Here is an 18622-nt window from a genome sequence, read left to right as displayed (position 1 = left end):
AAGCTGTAAATTTCAGTGAAACAGCTGTCCATTCCTTGAAAATAGTTTGGCATACAAAATAGAATACATCTTCCCTTTTCCAGAGTTGTTCATGTCATGTACACATGAAGGACGTCCTACTAAACTATGAAATCTTTTTTCTTGAATAAATAAAAATGCAGATCTTATCGGGGAGATTACTGGCCAACTTTGAAAATTGATCAGTTTTCTGGTTACTTTTACCACTTGGATTGTTTTCTTCCTTTCCTACCATGATCAGTTAAAAATTTCAAACAGTTGTAGTAGCTTAGCTATTTGACCACAATCCAAGGACACCCTAATTTGTACATGATTCATGTGTGTTTTGGTATTAATTAAAACTAAGGAAGTGTAGCTCCAAAATACAATAGATTTATATGAAATATTAACATGCAGGATTTCGGTAGTGTACTCTGGACTGCATTTGCAATATAGAATAGTTGATGAGGGTGGGGGCTGGAGGCGGTCACATTAGGCAAAGCAAAGGTGTCCAGGGAAACCAGCTATGTTCCTTTTGTCAGTTCATGCCTTTTTATTGGCTTCCTATGATGTGCTGTAAAATCTCAGGCCAGTGGAGGACATTTCAACTTTTCTCTCTCAGAAAATTCTGTAAAGTTGGCAGTTTATATAGTGGGAAATACTTCCTGAAGATGGGGATTGTGGCAGCCTGTTTGTGTACCTCTTTCTTACGACTTTGATGTTCTCTTATAACCTCAAATACACCTCATTATCGATCCCCTTCTCCTGCCCCCCGGCTTATGACAATAATCTCACCTAAAGGCCCAATTCAGTCCTTTCTCTCCAATCTGTTGTTCAACATGTGGTTTGTGTGATCAAAGTATCAGAATGAAGGAAATGACAGTGAAGGACAGAAAATGAGAGGCCCAATTAGGGGTAGGACTCCAGGTCAAAGGAGGCAATCGACAGAAACAGACAGCAGGGAAACTCTGGCGGGTTAATAAAAAAGCATGTTTATGGGCTCAAGAAGTGTGCTTTTCCTGGAGTGGAAGGAAACTCTGCATTCCTGCCCCCCTCACCCCAGTCGGAAGAGGAAATACTCATGATGAAACATGTCACAAGTAGAATTTCCAGGCTTGAAGGGTATATTTTTAGATCGAGGAGTCTTTTTCAAGTTACGTGGTTAAGCTAAGCACTATTGCCCTTACCTGTATTAGTAAAACAGCATTTTTGGAGTGCCCTAACTTTATCCCAGAACCTTTCTGGTTCCATCTGTTTTAAGTGGTTCTTTGCATGTGGAGACTCAGTTGACTCAATGAAAATACAAAATTATTTTAAAGTTCACACTTGGGAATATTTCCGTTTAAAATGATAAAAGTAACATGTGCATTAAAAAAATTCAAATAGTACAGAGGAATATAAAATGAAAACGAAAGTTTCCCTCCCTGACTCCCTGTCTTTTAATCCACACTCTTTCAAAGTTAACTGCTTAATAAGGTTTCTTGCATATGCTTCCTGGCAATTTTCGTACAAATGAGAGGATATCTTTTTTTTGTTTGCTTCATTTATTCATGCCATTCTTCCTATTCCTCCCCTTTTTTTTCCCCTCTCAAGTATTTTAAAACAAATTGCAGACATCATATCCATTTGTTTGTAAATATTTCCATATGAATTTTAATAAGGACTTTAAAAAATAACCACAGTGCCTATGATCACATCTAACAGGATCGGCAATTGTTACGTGATATGATGGAACACCCAGGCTATCATCAGTATTTCCTCAATTCATCTCAGAAGTGTTATTTTATAATTTTATAATCAGGATCAAAACAAGATTCACACCTTGCATTTTTTAATATGTGTATTAAGCGTCTTTTCATCCATAACCCCTGTCCTTTTAAAAATGTCATTTCCTTGTTGAAGAAACTGGGTCATTTGTCCTGCAGATTTTTCCAACATTCTGAATTTGGCCGATTCCATCCCCTTTGTGTGTTTAACATGTTGTTGTTTTAATCACCTGTATTTCCAGTGAACTGCTAGTTAGGTAGAGGCCTGATTAAATTTTTGTAAGAATATTTCATAGATGGCTTATCAGAAGGCACGCAATGTGTGCTTCCTTTTTAGTGATGTTAAGATTAATCAGTGGTTTTATGTGTTGTCAGCTTGATCCATCTTCTATAAAGTTCCCTGTCAACCTTTCACCTAATGGTTTAAACAGCAATTGATTCCCATTTTCTAGAAAACAAAAATAGAAACACCCTAGACATAGTTTCATGTCTTACTTTATCCACTAACTCTTTAATATCTTAAAGAGTTTCTGTATTAGCTTCTGTAAACGTATCTCATTTTTAAAATACAGCTTCGTAGATTTTATTTTATGAGCATATTACAATTTATTTAACAGTTTGCAAATATTTTTGATCCCTCATGATTAAAAAAGGGAAGTTTGAGACCTGAACTATACCTATTTTGATGGCCTCTATTTCCCAGTTGCCAAGGCTGGTGTGGCACCGACCAGTGTCAATTGATACGCTAGACAGGTAGCAACTCAGCGTCACAGCAGAGCCCCTTCCCTGTGGAGACGCTGGAGGAGAGAGTGAGCTTAGCTTTCCTTGGAGGAACGAGTTGGTTTGTTTGCTCTCCTGAAAAGCTGAAGCAGGTGTGACTGCCTGGTTGGTAGCTTTCCCGAAGTGGGCGGTGGGGCCCGGTGGCAGGGCAGAGGAAGCAGCGCATCTGGTTAGTGGCAGCCAGAGGGGCAGAAGTAAGAGGGTGAAAACCCTGCCCTTAAGACGCCCGGCGGCTAGGTTGGCAGCAGCATCGCTCGGGCCGTCACGGCACGAGTCAGCAGCGGGGATCCTCACCTCTGTCTCCTTGGAGTCGGCGCGGGGGGACGGTGGCCGTTAGGCTTCCGCTGCGGTGCAGCGCGTTCTCCTCTGCCCCGTTTGATCTGCCTGAATTCCTGCCATTTTCCAAGTCCAGGAATCCACATACGGACTGGGGCCTGGCAGGTTTCTTCAGGGATCAAAGTCCCTGAATTGAGGCTACTCAGGCCTGAGTAAGGCCAGGCCAGGCCGGGCGAAGCCCCTTGGCAGATGTCTTCCTAAGCGTGGGATGGCCTTTGGAAGTAAGACTTTCCCAAGGCAGGACGATCAGATTTTAAAAAATGGAACCCAGAGGGAAGTCGTGAGAAGAACGTGGGTTTCTACCTGAAGAAAAGCAGTAGTAAAACTTCCCCGTGGATAAAGCCTTGGGATGACCAAGAAAAACCGTGGAATCATTTTTAGAGTTCTTTATCTAGCAGTGCCTGTGAATTAGTGCTGGATGCAATGTGCCTTTTTGTTTTCTTTAATTTTCCTTTCTTTCTTCTTCCAAGCCTCAGAAGAGGAAAGTGGAAAGCCTTTCCAGTGTCCAATATGTGGTTTGGTTATAAAAAGGAAGAGTTACTGGAAGCGGCATATGGTGATTCACACAGGTTTAAAAAGTCATCAGTGTCCGCTCTGTCCATTCCGGTGTGCTCGCAAGGACAATCTCAAATCCCACATGAAGGTAAGCCAGCCACAGACAGGCCTGACGAGGACGCAGGTGCCGCCAAGCGGGAGAGGGCCGCTTGGTGGATGACAGTGCTCGGGTCGGAAGGTAGAATGCAACCAAAATGAAATACCTTGAAAAGAGTCCTCCTGTGAAGGTTCTCATTTCCAGTTTACAACCAGGAACTTAAGGACAGAGAGAAGCTTCGATATCCAAGTAATATATGTAGTGCAGAGCTATCCTTCTTTGGGGAGCAGCAGCCTAACCTGGCCTTGCATGGTGATGCATTTTTTCTGGGGTGCTTGGAGGGGCAGAAAGAGTACAGGAAGGGCTGTTGGACCTGTGCCCCAGAGACAAGGCACTTGGACCTGCTCCCCTGCCTGGAGAGACTGCCCTCTTCTGCTTACAAACGCAGAGGAACACCCAGAGACACCTTATTGGGGGACAGGGCACTGAAAGACACTTGGGCTTCACCGTTAGCACTGTGGGAGGCTCGGGCCATTCCTAACAAGACTGAGTCCTCCCTGAGACTGTCAGTGTTTGAGCTGTTATAATTCTCAGGATCACACTGTGACATGCAAGGGCATTGTTTTCAATGTTCTATTGAAAACAGTTGGGCTTGCGCCTGTAATAGAGATATAGAGCACTGAGTAGAGTCCATGCGTCACTCTTAAGTGAGGGGGGGGAAACTTAGTCGTCTAGAAATCTTTTTAGCAAACTCCATCAGTCCTAAGGGTTTTGTCTGAAATTCAAGAAGAAAACTCATGAGACCAAAAGAGCACTCGCTTTTGAATTTGATAGACCCACATTTAAATCTTATTGTGCAATTTACTAGCTAAGTGGCCTTGAGCAAATGGGCATTTAGACTTAATTTTCTCACCTGCTAAATGGGAACAATAATGTTGAGAAGAGCTGTTATCATTATTTAAGGAGGTAATATTAGTAAAGTCTCTGACACAGAAATGCTCTTTAATAGTTATGTAATTTCAATAACTATTGTCTAACATCTTAATAATGACAATCACCGTTTTTATTGGTATTTTCAATATGGTTTGGCTGTTGACATTGTTTATAAAGTTTTTGCTTTCCTGCCATAAGAAGTATAGTGTATGTACATAATTAAGATATTTGCTTTTTCTAAATCTTGTCTAGCCCTCCTGAATATGTCAGTAATTACTGTCCAGAATCGTAGCTCTAAAAAAGTGTGACGAGGCGGAACCTCTGTTGACTTTAGGAAATAGCTTAAAAGATTTTTAAAAATTGAATTCATGATGTAATTTGTTTTCTATCATTTGCCTTTTTCTCTTGGGAGTAGCATGCCCTTCATCTCCAGAATCCATTTAACCAGGAGTTCTGGCTGGTTGAATTCCAGTGAGCCTGCTTAGTTTTTACTTTAACCTTCCTCATCCTCTGCCACCTCTTCCCAAAGTAAAATCTCATATTTTACACCTGCAAAGTGGATTTCGTTAGCAGGATGAGACTTCAAAAGAAATGTTTAAAACGAAAATTTGTTTTCGTTACTGGGTCCTATGCTGCGTGCAGAAGTCAGGTCTGGCCAATTTAAAGCTTCAGTGAGCAGAAAACTTGCATCTCGCCTGACACCTTGTAAGCCTGGTTTCAGCTCAGGGTCACTTAAAACAACCTATTTATAAACCCGTGGAAAAAAAGCTGGGTTTTTCGAGAGCAGGAACTTACTGACCCTGAAACTACAGAGAGATGAGTTGGGTGCCTTGATGATACAGACAGTCAGCCATGACAGCGTTACCGATGAGAGCGGCGAGGGCTTTTCGGGTCGTGGGGCCTTAGAATGCTTTCAGAACAAATCAATAACCAGTACAATAAAGCAGTGTGTGAAATTACTACTTTATTCAAACTCATTGTGTCCTAACCTGTTGAGCTCCGACTGAGCTTTTGATAAGGGAAGTGTGAGAAGGGCTCATACAAGTTTAATTTTATCAAACGGTGTACTGTTTCTTTTCTCTGCTCTACACCTCACTTATGGGCCCTTTTTTTTATTATTATTATTCTTTAATCAAAGAACTCGTGGTTTTATTTTCATTAGACATACTTGAATTTTGCAAATATAGTCCTCATGGAAATACAATGGCTGTGGTTTTAGGAGTAGGTATCCTCAGCTCTTTCCACCAGAGATTACAAAGATGGATAGATTTCCTAAAACGATTTCTGCCTAAGAAGTGGGGGCAGCGTAGCCTATAGATAAAGATCTTGAACCGTGTGGTCAGAAGAACCTTAGTTAGAATCTCAGTTCCACGACGTTTGGTAGCTGTGAGACTTTGGGCAAATCATTTAACCTCTCCAAGCTTCCGTTTCTGGTCATGGAGATAATAATCTTGGGATCTGTCTCCTAGAGTGGTTATAAGAGTTAAATGAGATAAAATGGACATAAGCCACTTAACACAGAGCCCAGCACGGACAAAGAAACACTAGGAAAATGTAGCTAATGTAGCAATTACTATCCGAAAATCATCTGAATATATATTAACGTTTACATTTAGAAATAAACTAATGACATGGTCTAAAACAGTTCTTTAAAATAAATTTTATTGCTTTTCTCTTTTTATGATATGTCTTTAGTGTTGAGAATTTAGAAAAACCCAATAAACAAAAATAATATAAAATTGACCTTTCATCTCATCACACAGAAGTAACCCTTAGTGTTATTCTAATGTATCTTTTTCTATATTGATTATATATATTTATTTAAGAAAAAAATGGGTTTCCACTTTATTTGTTCAACAAATAGAGTATTAACAGTGTTCCTACTCGGTGCTAGGCACTGTATGTTTTTTTAATCCTGTCTTTTCTCCTTAGTATACTGTGCAAATGTTTTTATGAGCAGCGGCGGAAGGAGATGTAAATGCCTCCAGCTTCCTCAGGGTTATCTTAGATTTTCATTAAGTCTTTTACAACTTTCCTGGATGACTGAGCATACAGGAATTAAATAGGAAATTCATAAGCTGAAATTGAACAGAAAAGGTGAGGAGGACTGTTAAGGGCGAAGTAATGGTGAGACAGCGGACAAGAGTCAGGACTCCGAGTTCTGCTTTTCTCGGGCCTGCCTCCTAAGGAGCTGGGACCCTTGGGTAAGCCCCTTCCCTGCCTGGCCAGGTCCCCTAAGGGCAGTGGAGTCGATGTTTCCCAAGGTTTCCTTGTGTTCATCCAACTGCAGGAGATGGACCCAATGATGCAACAGCACCTTCTCTTCCCACCCCTTAGGATGGGGGATGTGCTTTTGGTGCAAAAGGACCAGTCAGTAAGCACATCACCATGTGGCCTGGAAAGAATGACATGCTTTAGACAAGTGTGTTTTCTTATGAGCAGAGTGAGAGGAATTTTGAAGTCAATGGTAAGCTGAAGAGAATAAAAATGGTAACAGAAAGCGCACGTCGGTTAGGAGAGAAGGGGAGACATTGCAAGTGGAGAATGGAGCTAAAACTTCTCTCCAGGGTCAAATGTGACACCTACCCACTTTGGAAAGGTGTAGCTCAAATAAAATAATAAGTGTGAAAGTTAACACCACATCCACTGTTTTTCCTTAAGACAGTCACTAATTTTCCCACAACTAAATGTAGCACGGCCAGGACCTGGTGGAAAAGCTGCCTCGTAAAATACTTGCATGCAGTCTCTTTTCCATCCAGGGCTCCCTTTCGGCGTCAGAACTTGGGCTCGCTCTCTATGCTTTTCCTTCTTCTAGAAGCTGCTTCAGGAGCTTCTGTTCTTGGATTAGTTCCTCTCCTCTCCTGGGTCAATAGATGTAAGGACACTTCTGAAATGGAATTCTCCCAGGGACAAAGGGAGCTTTCTGCCTTGTGACCTTTACCACCTGGTTCCAGGGCAGGCTTTGGGCAGCACCTGTCAGGGTCTCGTGGGGCTGTGACCTGAGGCTCCTGAGGTGCCTGCTTCTATGTGAACAGGGTAGAGAAGTGGTAGGGAAATCTTCCTTCTTCCTTGAGAAAACAGATGAACCCGTCAGCTCATGAAATCCCTTTGTTGTGAAAGAACAGAGAGGGGTGATGTTCACAGCTAGCAACAGTGTGGCATCCCAACCCAGCACCCTCCTCGCACTCCCCCCCTCCCCCCGCATCCAGACCTGGCAGAGGAAGGCTTTAGTGAGCAAGGCTTTGCTGCAACTAAATTTAAGTTTATATGGTGTTGAGAAATTCATGCTTTGGGGGACCCAGAATCTCTTCTGTTGTTTTTTTCAAAAAGCCACAGTGGGGTGCTGTAGCGACAGGATCTCACCATTAACGTTTAATTTCTTTGCTTTTGTTGGTCACTTAACATTATTTAAAAGTATGTTTTGGCTGGTGAATAATACTTTTGGATTGCATTCAGAATGCATAAACAGCTGTAGTAAAACTTGCTTTCTTGGAAAGGAAGCCTCCGCCAAGGGACCAGGTGGTACAGTGGATTAACGAACTGGCCTTTAACCTTCATGAGACCTGGGTTCAAATCCCACTCAGGTCACCCCTGTCAGATAGGGTGTCAGTTTTGTTTTGGTTTTGAATTCCAATCACTGACTTGTTTGTCCAGATCACACAACTCCCCGGATCATTTGGCCCAAATCTACACAATTGGCAGTTTTTACACAAGGGAGGGCCAGTCCTGAAATAGCAGGGTGCAGCAGGTCAGCACTGAAGTGCACTGGCAGAGATGAAAGGGGGAGTTAACAAGCTCATGAGCACCTGCCAGCTCAGAGCCTGGCTCGGGCCAATGCAATGATTTCCTCACTTTTTCAAGCACTAAATTTGGTAGTGACAGGAAGAAAAAAAAAGTTCTCAAATTTTACAGGTATATACGTGCATGTAAGACTGGAATGGATTTCAAAGTCTGCATTCTTTCATGGCAGACATCAGAATCTGAGCATGATGTCAGCACGCTGGGAAACGTTGGTTTCATCTCACTGAGAATCCTTGGTGGGAATCAGACCATGGTTCCCCCCACTCTACTCTACTTTCTTCGCATGTAATTTTGCTCAAACCACTCACTCCAGGGTCTCAATTGTCCTGTCTATGAAATGGGAATACCCTGGAGACATTATTTTCCACATTCTTAATTACCTAGAGAAGCATTTTGAAAATTGAAATTATGTTTGCAAAACACCATTAACTCTCTGGGCAACAGTCATTGGGAGCACGCAAAGTGTTATTAATAAGAGGAATTACTTGACAGGTGACCTCTTTTGACCCCCAACTAGTAATTAGGTAAGTTTGCATTCTGCTGGGTTTATACTATTTTCTCTGAAGACATCGACCGAGATCAGATGGCTAGACTATTAAGAGGGTTTACCTGGGACGGCCTCGTCTGGCCGACAGCACCCTCCGTCGCGAGCGTGGCTCTAACAAGGGACTCTTAACCTGCACGGCCCCGCTTTGTGCTTCGGGACGACCTCATCACCGGGAGCACCGTGGTGAACCGCTCCCCTCTGGTTGCTTTATTTCCCGGGCCAGCCCTCTGTACGGAGGAGACTGTCGGTGACGGGCGCGGATGCCCAGCGCCATTCCCGTGAGCGCCCGGTGGACAGCTCATGACTGTTCTTGCTTCCCGGCAGGTTCATCAGCACCAGGACCGGGGAGAGACCTTTCAGTGCCAGCTGTGCCCTTTCACTTCCTCGCGCCACTTCAGCCTGAAGCTCCACATGCGCTGCCACCAGCACTTCCTGAGGACAGAAGCCAAGGTGAAGGAGGAGATCCCAGACCCAGATGTCAAGGGATCTCCCCACCTCAGTGACAGTGCCTGCCTGGGGCAGCAAAGGGAAGGAGGAGGGACAGAGCTAGTGGGGACCATGATGACGGCCAACACTCCAGAGAGGACTAGCCAGGGTGGGGCTGGCGTCTCGCCTTTGCTGGTGAAGGAGGAACCCAAGGAAGATAACGGCCTGCCAGCCTCCTTTACCCTGAATGCTGCCGACAGGCCGGCCAACCACACAAAGCTGAAAGACCCCTCCGAGTATGTGGCCAACAGTGCGTCAGCATTGTTCAGCCAGGACATCTCTGTTAAGATGGCGTCTGATTTTCTCATGAAGCTGTCAGGTACTTGAATAGGGTTGTATTCTCTCTCTCTTTCTCTCTCTCTACCGGTACTCTCATCCGTAAAATCAACTGGTCGGACGAGGCGATTTCGAGGTCCCTTTAAATGCTAATAGTCGGCACCTTCATAAATTTTCTCCTTGACTTTTTTTTTTCCAGTCCTTTGGAAGTAGGCATTGCTGTGGTTTGGGTCTAGAAGCGACAGAGACTGCCGATGTCCTGTTTTTTCTCCTTTATGGGCTCTTGTTGTGGGGGAAAGGTCACAGGGTGAGCCAGGTCGGTGGCAGTTCTTTGTGTGACCTTGGCCCCTATTTACCTTGTCTCTCTGCGTTGGGTTCTTTATAGCGCTTGTGTGGAACATCTCATTTTGCATTATTCAAGTTCTTTGCTTTTAATTTGAGAGATTTTTTTAAAGGACATATATACAGAGACTACTATTAGGAATCAGAGACTCTGATAATTTGATTAAATAATAAAGATCATCTTAAAATGTTTTTTCAGTGGAAAACTTTTTATTATGGTAAAACACACCCAACATGAAATCAGCCGTTTTTAAGTGTACAGTTCTTTGGCGTGAAGTACATGTACATTGTTGTGTAGCCAGCACTGCCACCCATCTCCAGAGCTTTTTCATCTCTCCATTACACCGTCACTCTCCATTCCTCCCTCCCCCAGCTCCTGGTAAGCACCTTTCCACTTTCTGCCTCTGTGAATTTGACTACTCTAGGTATCTCACATAAAGCAGAATTAGAGTTTTTTAAAAAATTCTTTTCCAACTGCCCCAGTGCTTTGGATAGAATATGGAGTTTAAGCTGTAAAAAATTATCCATATTAATTGATAGCACTTTCACCATCAAATTATATGTGATGTTTCTTTTATTTTTTGTCTTTTTTTTAATCTTCAATTTCTTTGGTAAGTTGTGGAGTTGAACGGGGTGCATAGAGATGTTGAGGGAGGCTGTTTTTCCTGACTCCCTTTTGGAATGATGAAACGTGTCCTGGGATTGTGCTGCTACTCAGTTCATTTTTTAAAAGTATGATTTTAAATTTTAAAGGCGATGTGGAGGGTGGGGAAAGGTCGGCTGAGAATCAGTTCTGTCTCGCAGTGAAGACGGTAGTCCCCACGATGGCTTCCAAATGCCATTTCAGCTCTTTGGAGATTGACAATACCCTTTTAAACGGAGAATAATTGGCCACCGCCTTCCTTTAAGTGGACTGTGAGTCGCATTTCACTAAATGTCATTGCCAGGTGCATTAGAGGTTCAGCATCACTCTGAAGACCCCGTGCTCAGTGACTCCGCAGTCAGGTCCTTCTGAATGTCCCCATCACCCCAGATCTCTGCCCCTCAGGAGTGGGAGACACTAGTTGGAAGAAATGAGAAAAGGTAGGGGATGGAAATGAGGCGTTGCAGAAATGAGCTGCGGAGGAAAAGAGAGCAGAAAATGTTCCAGTGCCGGGCACCCAGCCCCGCAGTGTGAGGTAGGCAGCCCGATGCTGGGGACCATCGAGCCCAGGAATTACAGTGTGTCTGACTGCGGCACAGACTGACGGGGGGCTGTCTGCTACCCCGACCCCTACCCTGCCTCTCCCTCTTCCAGTTCATCTAAGGGAAACTTAACTTTTAGAGACTTTGGGTCTTATCTTGAAACATTTTTGAAAATGAGGGGAAAGTGCAGCTTCCAGTGTACCTTATGCGGCTGGCATTTTAGTTTTCACCTCTGGAGCATCTTTGGTTCTTCCTTGATGGCCTCTCCCTCTCCCACCAACAGTAAACACCAGGGGCTCCTTTTCTGGTCTCTCCTAGTGCAAAAAAGGAAATGCAAATGGCATCTTCACTTAGCATAGCTTAGAAAGGGGGACAGACATCTTACTAATAGACAGGAAAACTAAGTGGGGTGAGTGACTCTTAGTAAGGGGTTATTCCCGTCACTCCACCAGCCCCGGAAGTTTTGAAACCTGCAGGAAGGCGAGGAGAGATGAAGGAAGGATTGGGTAAAACACTTGGTGTACGATACACCACTCCTGCTCCGCTCAGCCCTGGGTGCTCCACATCCGGCTGTAACTAGCTCCAGACCCAATCGCAGGGCGCTTAACATAAGGCCTGTGGCTGCTGAGAACTGGAATTGCAAACAGGAGCTTCACCAGTGGAGAAGGCGTTTGGTAGGTTGGGGTAAAACTGCACCAAAGCCTCACATTGTGATCTGTTTTCTCAGCTAGATATTGATGGGGACTTGTTTACGGTTTGGCAGTCGCAGTATTTACCGACTGATCAATCGGCAGGAGAAAACAGATAACAAATGCACACTATTTATGCAAAAGGCCCAAGCAGCTATTTTATGGTGGTTTACTAAAGGTCCTGAAACCTGACTTGTGTGCAGTGTTACCTAGCAACCTGTTACAAAGTCACTGGGGAGTGAGATGCATCGGTAATTTTTTGTGTGTGTGCATATTTGGATGTGAATGTAAACTTGGTGACTGTGGCAATGCAGCCCCCGGGAGGAGAAGATGTGTTCAAAGGAGGGGAATACATTTTCTGGAGGGCTTTTTTTTTTTTTAATTCCACTAATTCTTTGGTTGGTCGAGCTTTATAATTGTTAGCTGCTATCGCTGTGGTGCTGGGCATGGCTGGGTCTGTGTCTGTGATCCCCGGACCAAAAGGCCAAACCCCAGAGAACTGTGGGTGGGTTTCTAGCTCTTTCCCTCGTCAAATGTAGTGCAGTCATGGTTAACATGGGGCCTTGTCCCTCGGCGTCATAAGGGCGCCATTGTTCTTGCGACAAATTTTAGCTGGGCTCTGCTCGTGCACCTGCTGGGGCTGGAGGGTGCAGCTGTTTGTGGGCACAGAGTTTGTGAGTCCCTGTGCCAGCCGCATCGCTGTCTGCAGAACTGGAGCACAGTGACAAATTCAAGCGTGTACATACCTACTTGTTTCCAAAAGAGAGATGGAAAACACTTGATTCTTTCTTGCTTGGTTATTAAGGAGAGTCTTTCTCGCTCCTTCAATTAAAACTGAGCATGAAGATGACTTAAGGGAACCCAGTGGGATTAAAAATCACAGGCTGAATGCTGTTTTAAATGGACTCTAAATCCTCCCACCCCCGCCCTGATTTTGACGTTTCCCAGTGTATGTGATTGTGAAATCAAATCCCTTCTCCGAGTCATCAACTGACTCTTCTTCTGCCCGAACCCACACTTAACATTCCTCGGTCCTTCAAGATTAATGTTGCTCCCTGGGACCGAGGCTGTCCAGACTCGGCACCATAATTGATTCGGGGAAGAGAACGGGGCAGCCCCTGCCGCTGGCTTTCTGGGCTAAGAGAAAAAATAATTTTGTAAACTATGCTCAGGGTTTCAGCCTAGAAGGCAGGTCTTGTAGGCTACAGCCTTTCATGTTTGCATAGATCTTTCTTGAGAGCCAGAAGACACATGCAGGCCATTGCATGTTGAGGCAAGGGATCCAGGGCTCGCATGCCCGGGGTGTGCAAGGGAGAGGTGCTCACCTGACCTCGGAGCACTTAGTTCCTGCTCTTCTGTGCCTTCTCCCCATGACCCAGCATCCAGCAACAGTTCTAACTTTGAAGTGTTTTTTTGTTGTTGTTGTTATTTTAAATGCCGGGGTCTAGCCCCAATTAATGTTAAATTAAAATCATAGTTTAATTGGTCTATGATAGGGACTAATCATTGGTATTCTCTTTAAAATCCTCAAAATGATTCTAACATGCAACCAAGACTGAGGACTACTGATGTGGAATAAAAACTTGGAACCTGGCACAGTTTTTTTTTTTCAGTACAGCAATCTTCCCTTGCTTTGTATTCCAGGCCCAGAAAGGGGTATGGTGGTGTGAGATGGGTCTGAGGCATTCGCCATGGGTCACGGTTGGCATGGATGAGAGGCCTGGGTGAATCATGTTCATGAAACCCCATGTTTTTTCTCATGGGGACTCATGACAGAATTAGAAGGGGCATCTTAACGTTCTCTAGTTAGAACTAGAAAGTTTCAAGACTCCTCTAGAAATCACGGGGCTGGGAGTGTCATTACTTGAAGCCTGATTAAAAGTTGCCTGCGATGGCCTTACATCATGTCTCTTTCTGAAACTACACTCTTCAAGATACATAATTGAATTCTAGCTCTCCAAATTATAACCAAGGAGTTGACAGAAACTTGGCACCTCAGTTGTTGGCTGGGAATATCTTTTTGTCTCTGGTTTTAGAAAATAAAAGATACAAGTCATTTCAGCTATTTTTAATTTGGAAATGGGCAAAAAAAATTTTTATACAGTCTCCCACAATCTATTAATTTCATTAAATTAAGGCTGAAGTATTTTAACCAGGAGAGGTGGATTTGTTTAAGGCAGTGACTTACAAATGGGTACAAGCTGAATTGTGTTTATTAGGAGTGCAGCCATAAACAGCAAAGGTTTTCTTGTATAAATAAGTGGGAACTGGTGAATGTCTTTGTGTCCTGTAGGCCTTTGTTCTGCCACTTCCATCTGTTTTGTACAGTTTTATGCGGCTGTAGTTACTATATGGTTAGTCTGTGAAATGCTGCTCCCCTATGTTGTGGTACATTTGTTTGTGCTGCTGGAAAAGAAGGAATGGGAGATGCCCAGAACAGGCCGCCCTTATTGTCTGGTGGCTCTGATTGGCTTTCTGTGAAACATCTTAACAAACGAGCGTCCTTTCAAGTAAATGCCATCCTTGGGCCATTCACGCCGTAAGACTTCAGTGCCAGTGGCCAGGGAGCTCTCCCATGCCCCACACCTAGGTACCTTCCTCAGTGGGTTTATTTTTAACAACCTTGCTTTGCATCTTCAATTTGGCACTTCTTTTTAACCCTGCCTCACTTTTTTCATGCTGGGCGCTTACCGACACGTGACTAAAATGCCTGGTGTCACAAGCTGCGTTTAGGGGCCTTCTCCATGCAGGCAGCCTGATGCCCTTTTGAAATCCTGGATTTTATTGTTGAACCCGGTGGCGATTCCTCTGAGAGGGCGAGTGTGACACCTTCCTGTTTTCCAGTGACTTGCTGCTCCATGCAACCAGGGCTGATCTGAGCCACAGAAAGGAGCAGGTAACATTACAAGAAAGGGGGATTTGGATGGATCCCCAACCACAGATGGGGACTTTGTGACATTTACTCATGTTTTGTTTTTCCTTTAACAATCACTTAAATTGTGCTTACGCTTTTTCATTAACACATTTGAACTTCATAACAACCCTGTGGCAAGATAGTATTCCCATTGTATAGATGGGAATACTAGAAGACTAAGAAAACAGAAAGGTTAAGAGACTTTCCCAAGTTGATACGGGTAGTAAGTGGCGGAGCCGGGGCTTTAATCCAGCGCTCTCTGCCCTGGCCTGCCCATACCCCAAACCACAAAGTAAGGAAGAGTGACACCGGAGCTCGGCTCCGGCCTCTGTCCTCTGTTGTACAGTTAGCCAGAGTCCCCAGCATGGGTGCCAATCTGAGTGTTGTGTGCTTGATATCATGGGAAGTTGCCTTAATACTTTTAGGCTTTTCAGGAATTATTTAATGCAAATAGAATAGTAACAATAAGGCCAATTTATATTTCCGTAGAGCTTTCTAGTGTATAGCGTACTTCCAAACACACTGCCTAGTAACAAGTATGTATATGAGGAAGCCAAGACTTGGTGTAAATCCTGTAAACGGGTCCCGACTGGAATCCAGATCTTTCTTCCCTCGTTGTGCTGGACAGAGTCTTCCTCGTTCTAGAATTGCTCGCAGAATAATTTATCATCTTGATAGACCCTTGGGAAAACTTAGCAAAGTCTCCGTTTCTGCGAAACTGAATTCAGTTTTCATTTTCTTCCTTCCCTGAGAAGTGCACTTTCTTCTACTTACTACTGTTGTTACTAATTCTACTATTATTATTGTAAGCGTTATTACTAATCAATTGTGTTTACAGTGAGCCAGGCACTGTGCCAACAACCTCCTGTAATTTCTCACTTAATCTTCGCAGCAGCCCTGTGGGGTCAGTGATATTAAACCTATTTTGTGGATGAGGAAGCTGAGACTTAAAGGCTTCAGCTCCAAGGGACAGAACAAAGATCCAGCTCTGCCTAATTGCAAGGCCTTGGCTCGTGACCATTTCATGAGCTATTACCTAATTTTTTTTCTCCGTTGAGCAAACTGTCTTTTGACCTCCGTCTGCTTCACTGTTTATTTTTCTTGGCTTCAAACCATGGCATCATTTCTACATGTTAATTCAGTCGCTAATCTGGGTAAACTTTTTTGTGTCTTCAAAACAGAGCTACAGAGTCCATCGATTCACGTGCAGCCCTTCCTGGCTATCACCTCAAACCTGGACAGCCCCTCCAGCTCCCTCCTTGATGCCTTCTCCACCCCAGCTGTCCCCCACCCCCAGGCCCCCCAGGGCATTCTGAAGGACCCTTCTTCTCATGCTTCTTGCATCAGGTTATGCTGCCACCTGATCCTTTCTACTGAGTAACCCTATCCCCACTTTTCTCTAGAAAAACGTTGCCAGTCTGCACCAGCTCGTAGACACACCCCTCTCGTTTCCATTTCTCTGCCTTTACTCATGTTGTTTCAGGAGTCTGGTAATTTGAACTGTGGAGTTCCATGTGTCTTCTTCCTATTAGACAAAATGGGAAGGGGGACTTTTTATAAAAATAATTAATAATGTGATTAAAACTAAAATAATTATTTTAACGCCCCTCTGTCCCACAGTGGTTCTTTCTGTATCTTTGTAGAGAAGTTCTAGCAACCATTCCTAGAATAGTCTTCCCCTACTGGCTGGCCCTTGCAGATGCCAGCCATCCTTCCAAGAATAGCTCACTTCTTGAGTAAAACTTTTTCTTATTATTCTAGTCTTTAGTGCTCGCCCCCATCGTGAATGCCAGTGACACTCAGAGTCTATCACCCAGGTTGGTGCTTGTACTGTGACTAGTTCATTCCACGGCTGTGTATTAGTCTTACTTTTTCAGCTGTTTCAAGTTGGGGATGGGGGTGGCGCGAGGAGTAATGTTTCTTTTATAACATCTTTATCTTTGTATCATCCACAATGCATTCCATGATGGAGTCTAAGAAAAATATTCCATTACTCATCTTCTGGAATTCAGGTTTTCAGAGGTTGTGAAATTACCTCAATTAAAAAAGATTTGCAAATTCCAGCCACCACCATATGCTGTAAGAAAGAAGATGGAATGGAGTGGTGGGCCATAGAAAGTGAGCAAGCCATGTAAAGGGAGCGCCAAAGGTTGTGCATACCTTGGTGTTGTCTCATGTCTTATGTTTTAGGACCTCAGCCAGGTCTAGGAACTGGAGTCTGTCACACAGTTAAGTACCAAACTGTTCCACAGTTTAGCAGCTCAAAACAATAAACATTTCCTTAGCTTACGATTTTGTGGATTGGCAATCTGGGCACGGCTCAACAGGGTGCTGCTCCTGATCTCTCTTGGGCTGACTCACCCATCTGCAGCCCATTGCCAGGTTGGCTGGGGGTGGCTGGTCTAGGATGGCCTCAGCTGGGATGGCTTCTCCCTGCTTCCCAGGTTTCCTCATCCTGCAGTGGGCTAGCCCAGGCTCACTCATTCACATGGCAGCTGGGCAGGGCTCCAAGGAGAGGGCCAAAGTGCACAAGACTTCTGGAGACTCAGCTCAGAACTGGCCCAAGGTCACTTCCATCACCTTCTATTGACCAAAGCAAGCCTCAAGCCCAGCCCTGATTCAGAGTGGGGACATCGACTCCACCCCTTCATGGGAGGAGCTGCAAAATCACATTAGGGAGGGAAATCATTATGGACGCTACAGTCTGCCTCAGCCCAGAGTTCTGCAGGTTCTCTGGGTGATCCACAGTAACAAACTGCTTAAAAAACTGATGTGTAAACCAGAATGTCAGCGTAGGAATGGAAAATGACAAGTGTAGCGATCAAGAGGAGATGTCATTTGGGGCAGATGGTCACGGACTTCCCTGAAAAGTGTTGGAAAAAATATTATCCAATCTGTAAGCTTTCTTTTTTCTAGTCTCCAATAATTTCTTACTGTTCATACATTTCATTCTTTGGATTTAACAGTATGAATTTAACATACAGCTTTCTTTCACATTTACTCACGGCCTGATGGCTTTTCCAGGACTTGTCCTTCCTGCTTTTGACAAGGGAGATATCCTGTCTGTTAAGTGGATGACTGCAAATAGCTACTTTTGCTCATTATGTGTTGGTTTTAGTAGTTTAGTTCAGAGAGAAAAACCTCATTTATTTATTCTAACGTTCTTGAGGCACCACTCATTGTTACTAACCTTGACCCTGCTCCAGAGGCTGTTTTGTTTCCTTGTCACTATGTCTATAATTGCAGGAGCCAACATTGACGACCTGTGCAGTCTTGGTTTGGGACATAGATCCTGAAATGTGGCCAAGTATTAGCTCAGTTGGGGATTCATGAGAAATATAAGATGGTTAAAACTTCACTGAACACTAATTATGAAACTACTTAAAGCAAATTAAGTAGTTTACCTTATTGGAGAGCAAGGTTTAAAAATATTTAGCTAATGTTTTAAACATTCTATTTAGATATAATATGCTTAACATCTAAAAGTAATACTCCACTGTTGTTATTATTTAATTAAATCTTGCCTTTCCTTATGATTTTAGAAGGCAGTTGTTTTTTTTCCTCACTTAAAATGCATCAAATTATCAAAAAATCCCAGGTCCCCAGCCTGGTCATACATACTTTCATAGACTTACAAGGGAACAGTTTTGGTTTGTAATCTGGAGAGGTGAGCTCTGATTCTGGCTCTATCGCTAACAAGCTGTGTGATTTTAAAAAGGCCACATCATTCTCTGAGCCTGTTTTTCTTACTGTAAAATAAGGGAGTGGAAAATAGTAATGATGTTCATTTTGCTGGTTTGTATTTTAAACAGTAAACCCATTTTTAAAAAGTCTTAAGAGCAGACTAAACATATAAAACACATAGAACACATATTTTTAAAAATAACTTTATTTTTTAAGTTCACATTTATTACATTTATTTACTTAATAACTCACCCAATTAAGAAAAGAGTTGCTATCTGATAAGCACAGAATGTG

General features: G+C 43.6%; 1 protein-coding gene across 6 annotated transcripts in view; it reads left to right on the top strand.

The window, feature by feature from the left end:
- Positions 1-18622, top strand: part of ZNF827 (zinc finger protein 827) — a 151470-nt gene that overhangs the window by 37352 nt on the left and 95496 nt on the right. For all 6 annotated transcript variants that reach the window (XR_001602743.2, XM_016206900.2, XM_016206905.2 and 3 more), the window contains exons 3-4: positions 3350-3522; positions 9077-9557. Coding sequence is in view for 5 of the 6 variants with exons in the window: in XM_016206900.2 (XP_016062386.1) it covers positions 3350-3522; positions 9077-9557 (654 nt within the window). In the remaining variant the exon portion in view is untranslated. The remainder of the gene's footprint in view (positions 1-3349; positions 3523-9076; positions 9558-18622) is intronic.

The sequence above is a fragment of the Miniopterus natalensis genome, chromosome 4 (genome assembly GCF_054644295.1).
Source record: "Miniopterus natalensis isolate mMinNat1 chromosome 4, mMinNat1.hap1, whole genome shotgun sequence".
In the NCBI taxonomy this organism is placed as follows: domain Eukaryota; kingdom Metazoa; phylum Chordata; class Mammalia; order Chiroptera; family Miniopteridae; genus Miniopterus; species Miniopterus natalensis.
Note: the sequence above shows the minus strand (reverse complement) of the source record. Positions and strands in the feature narration are given on the sequence as shown.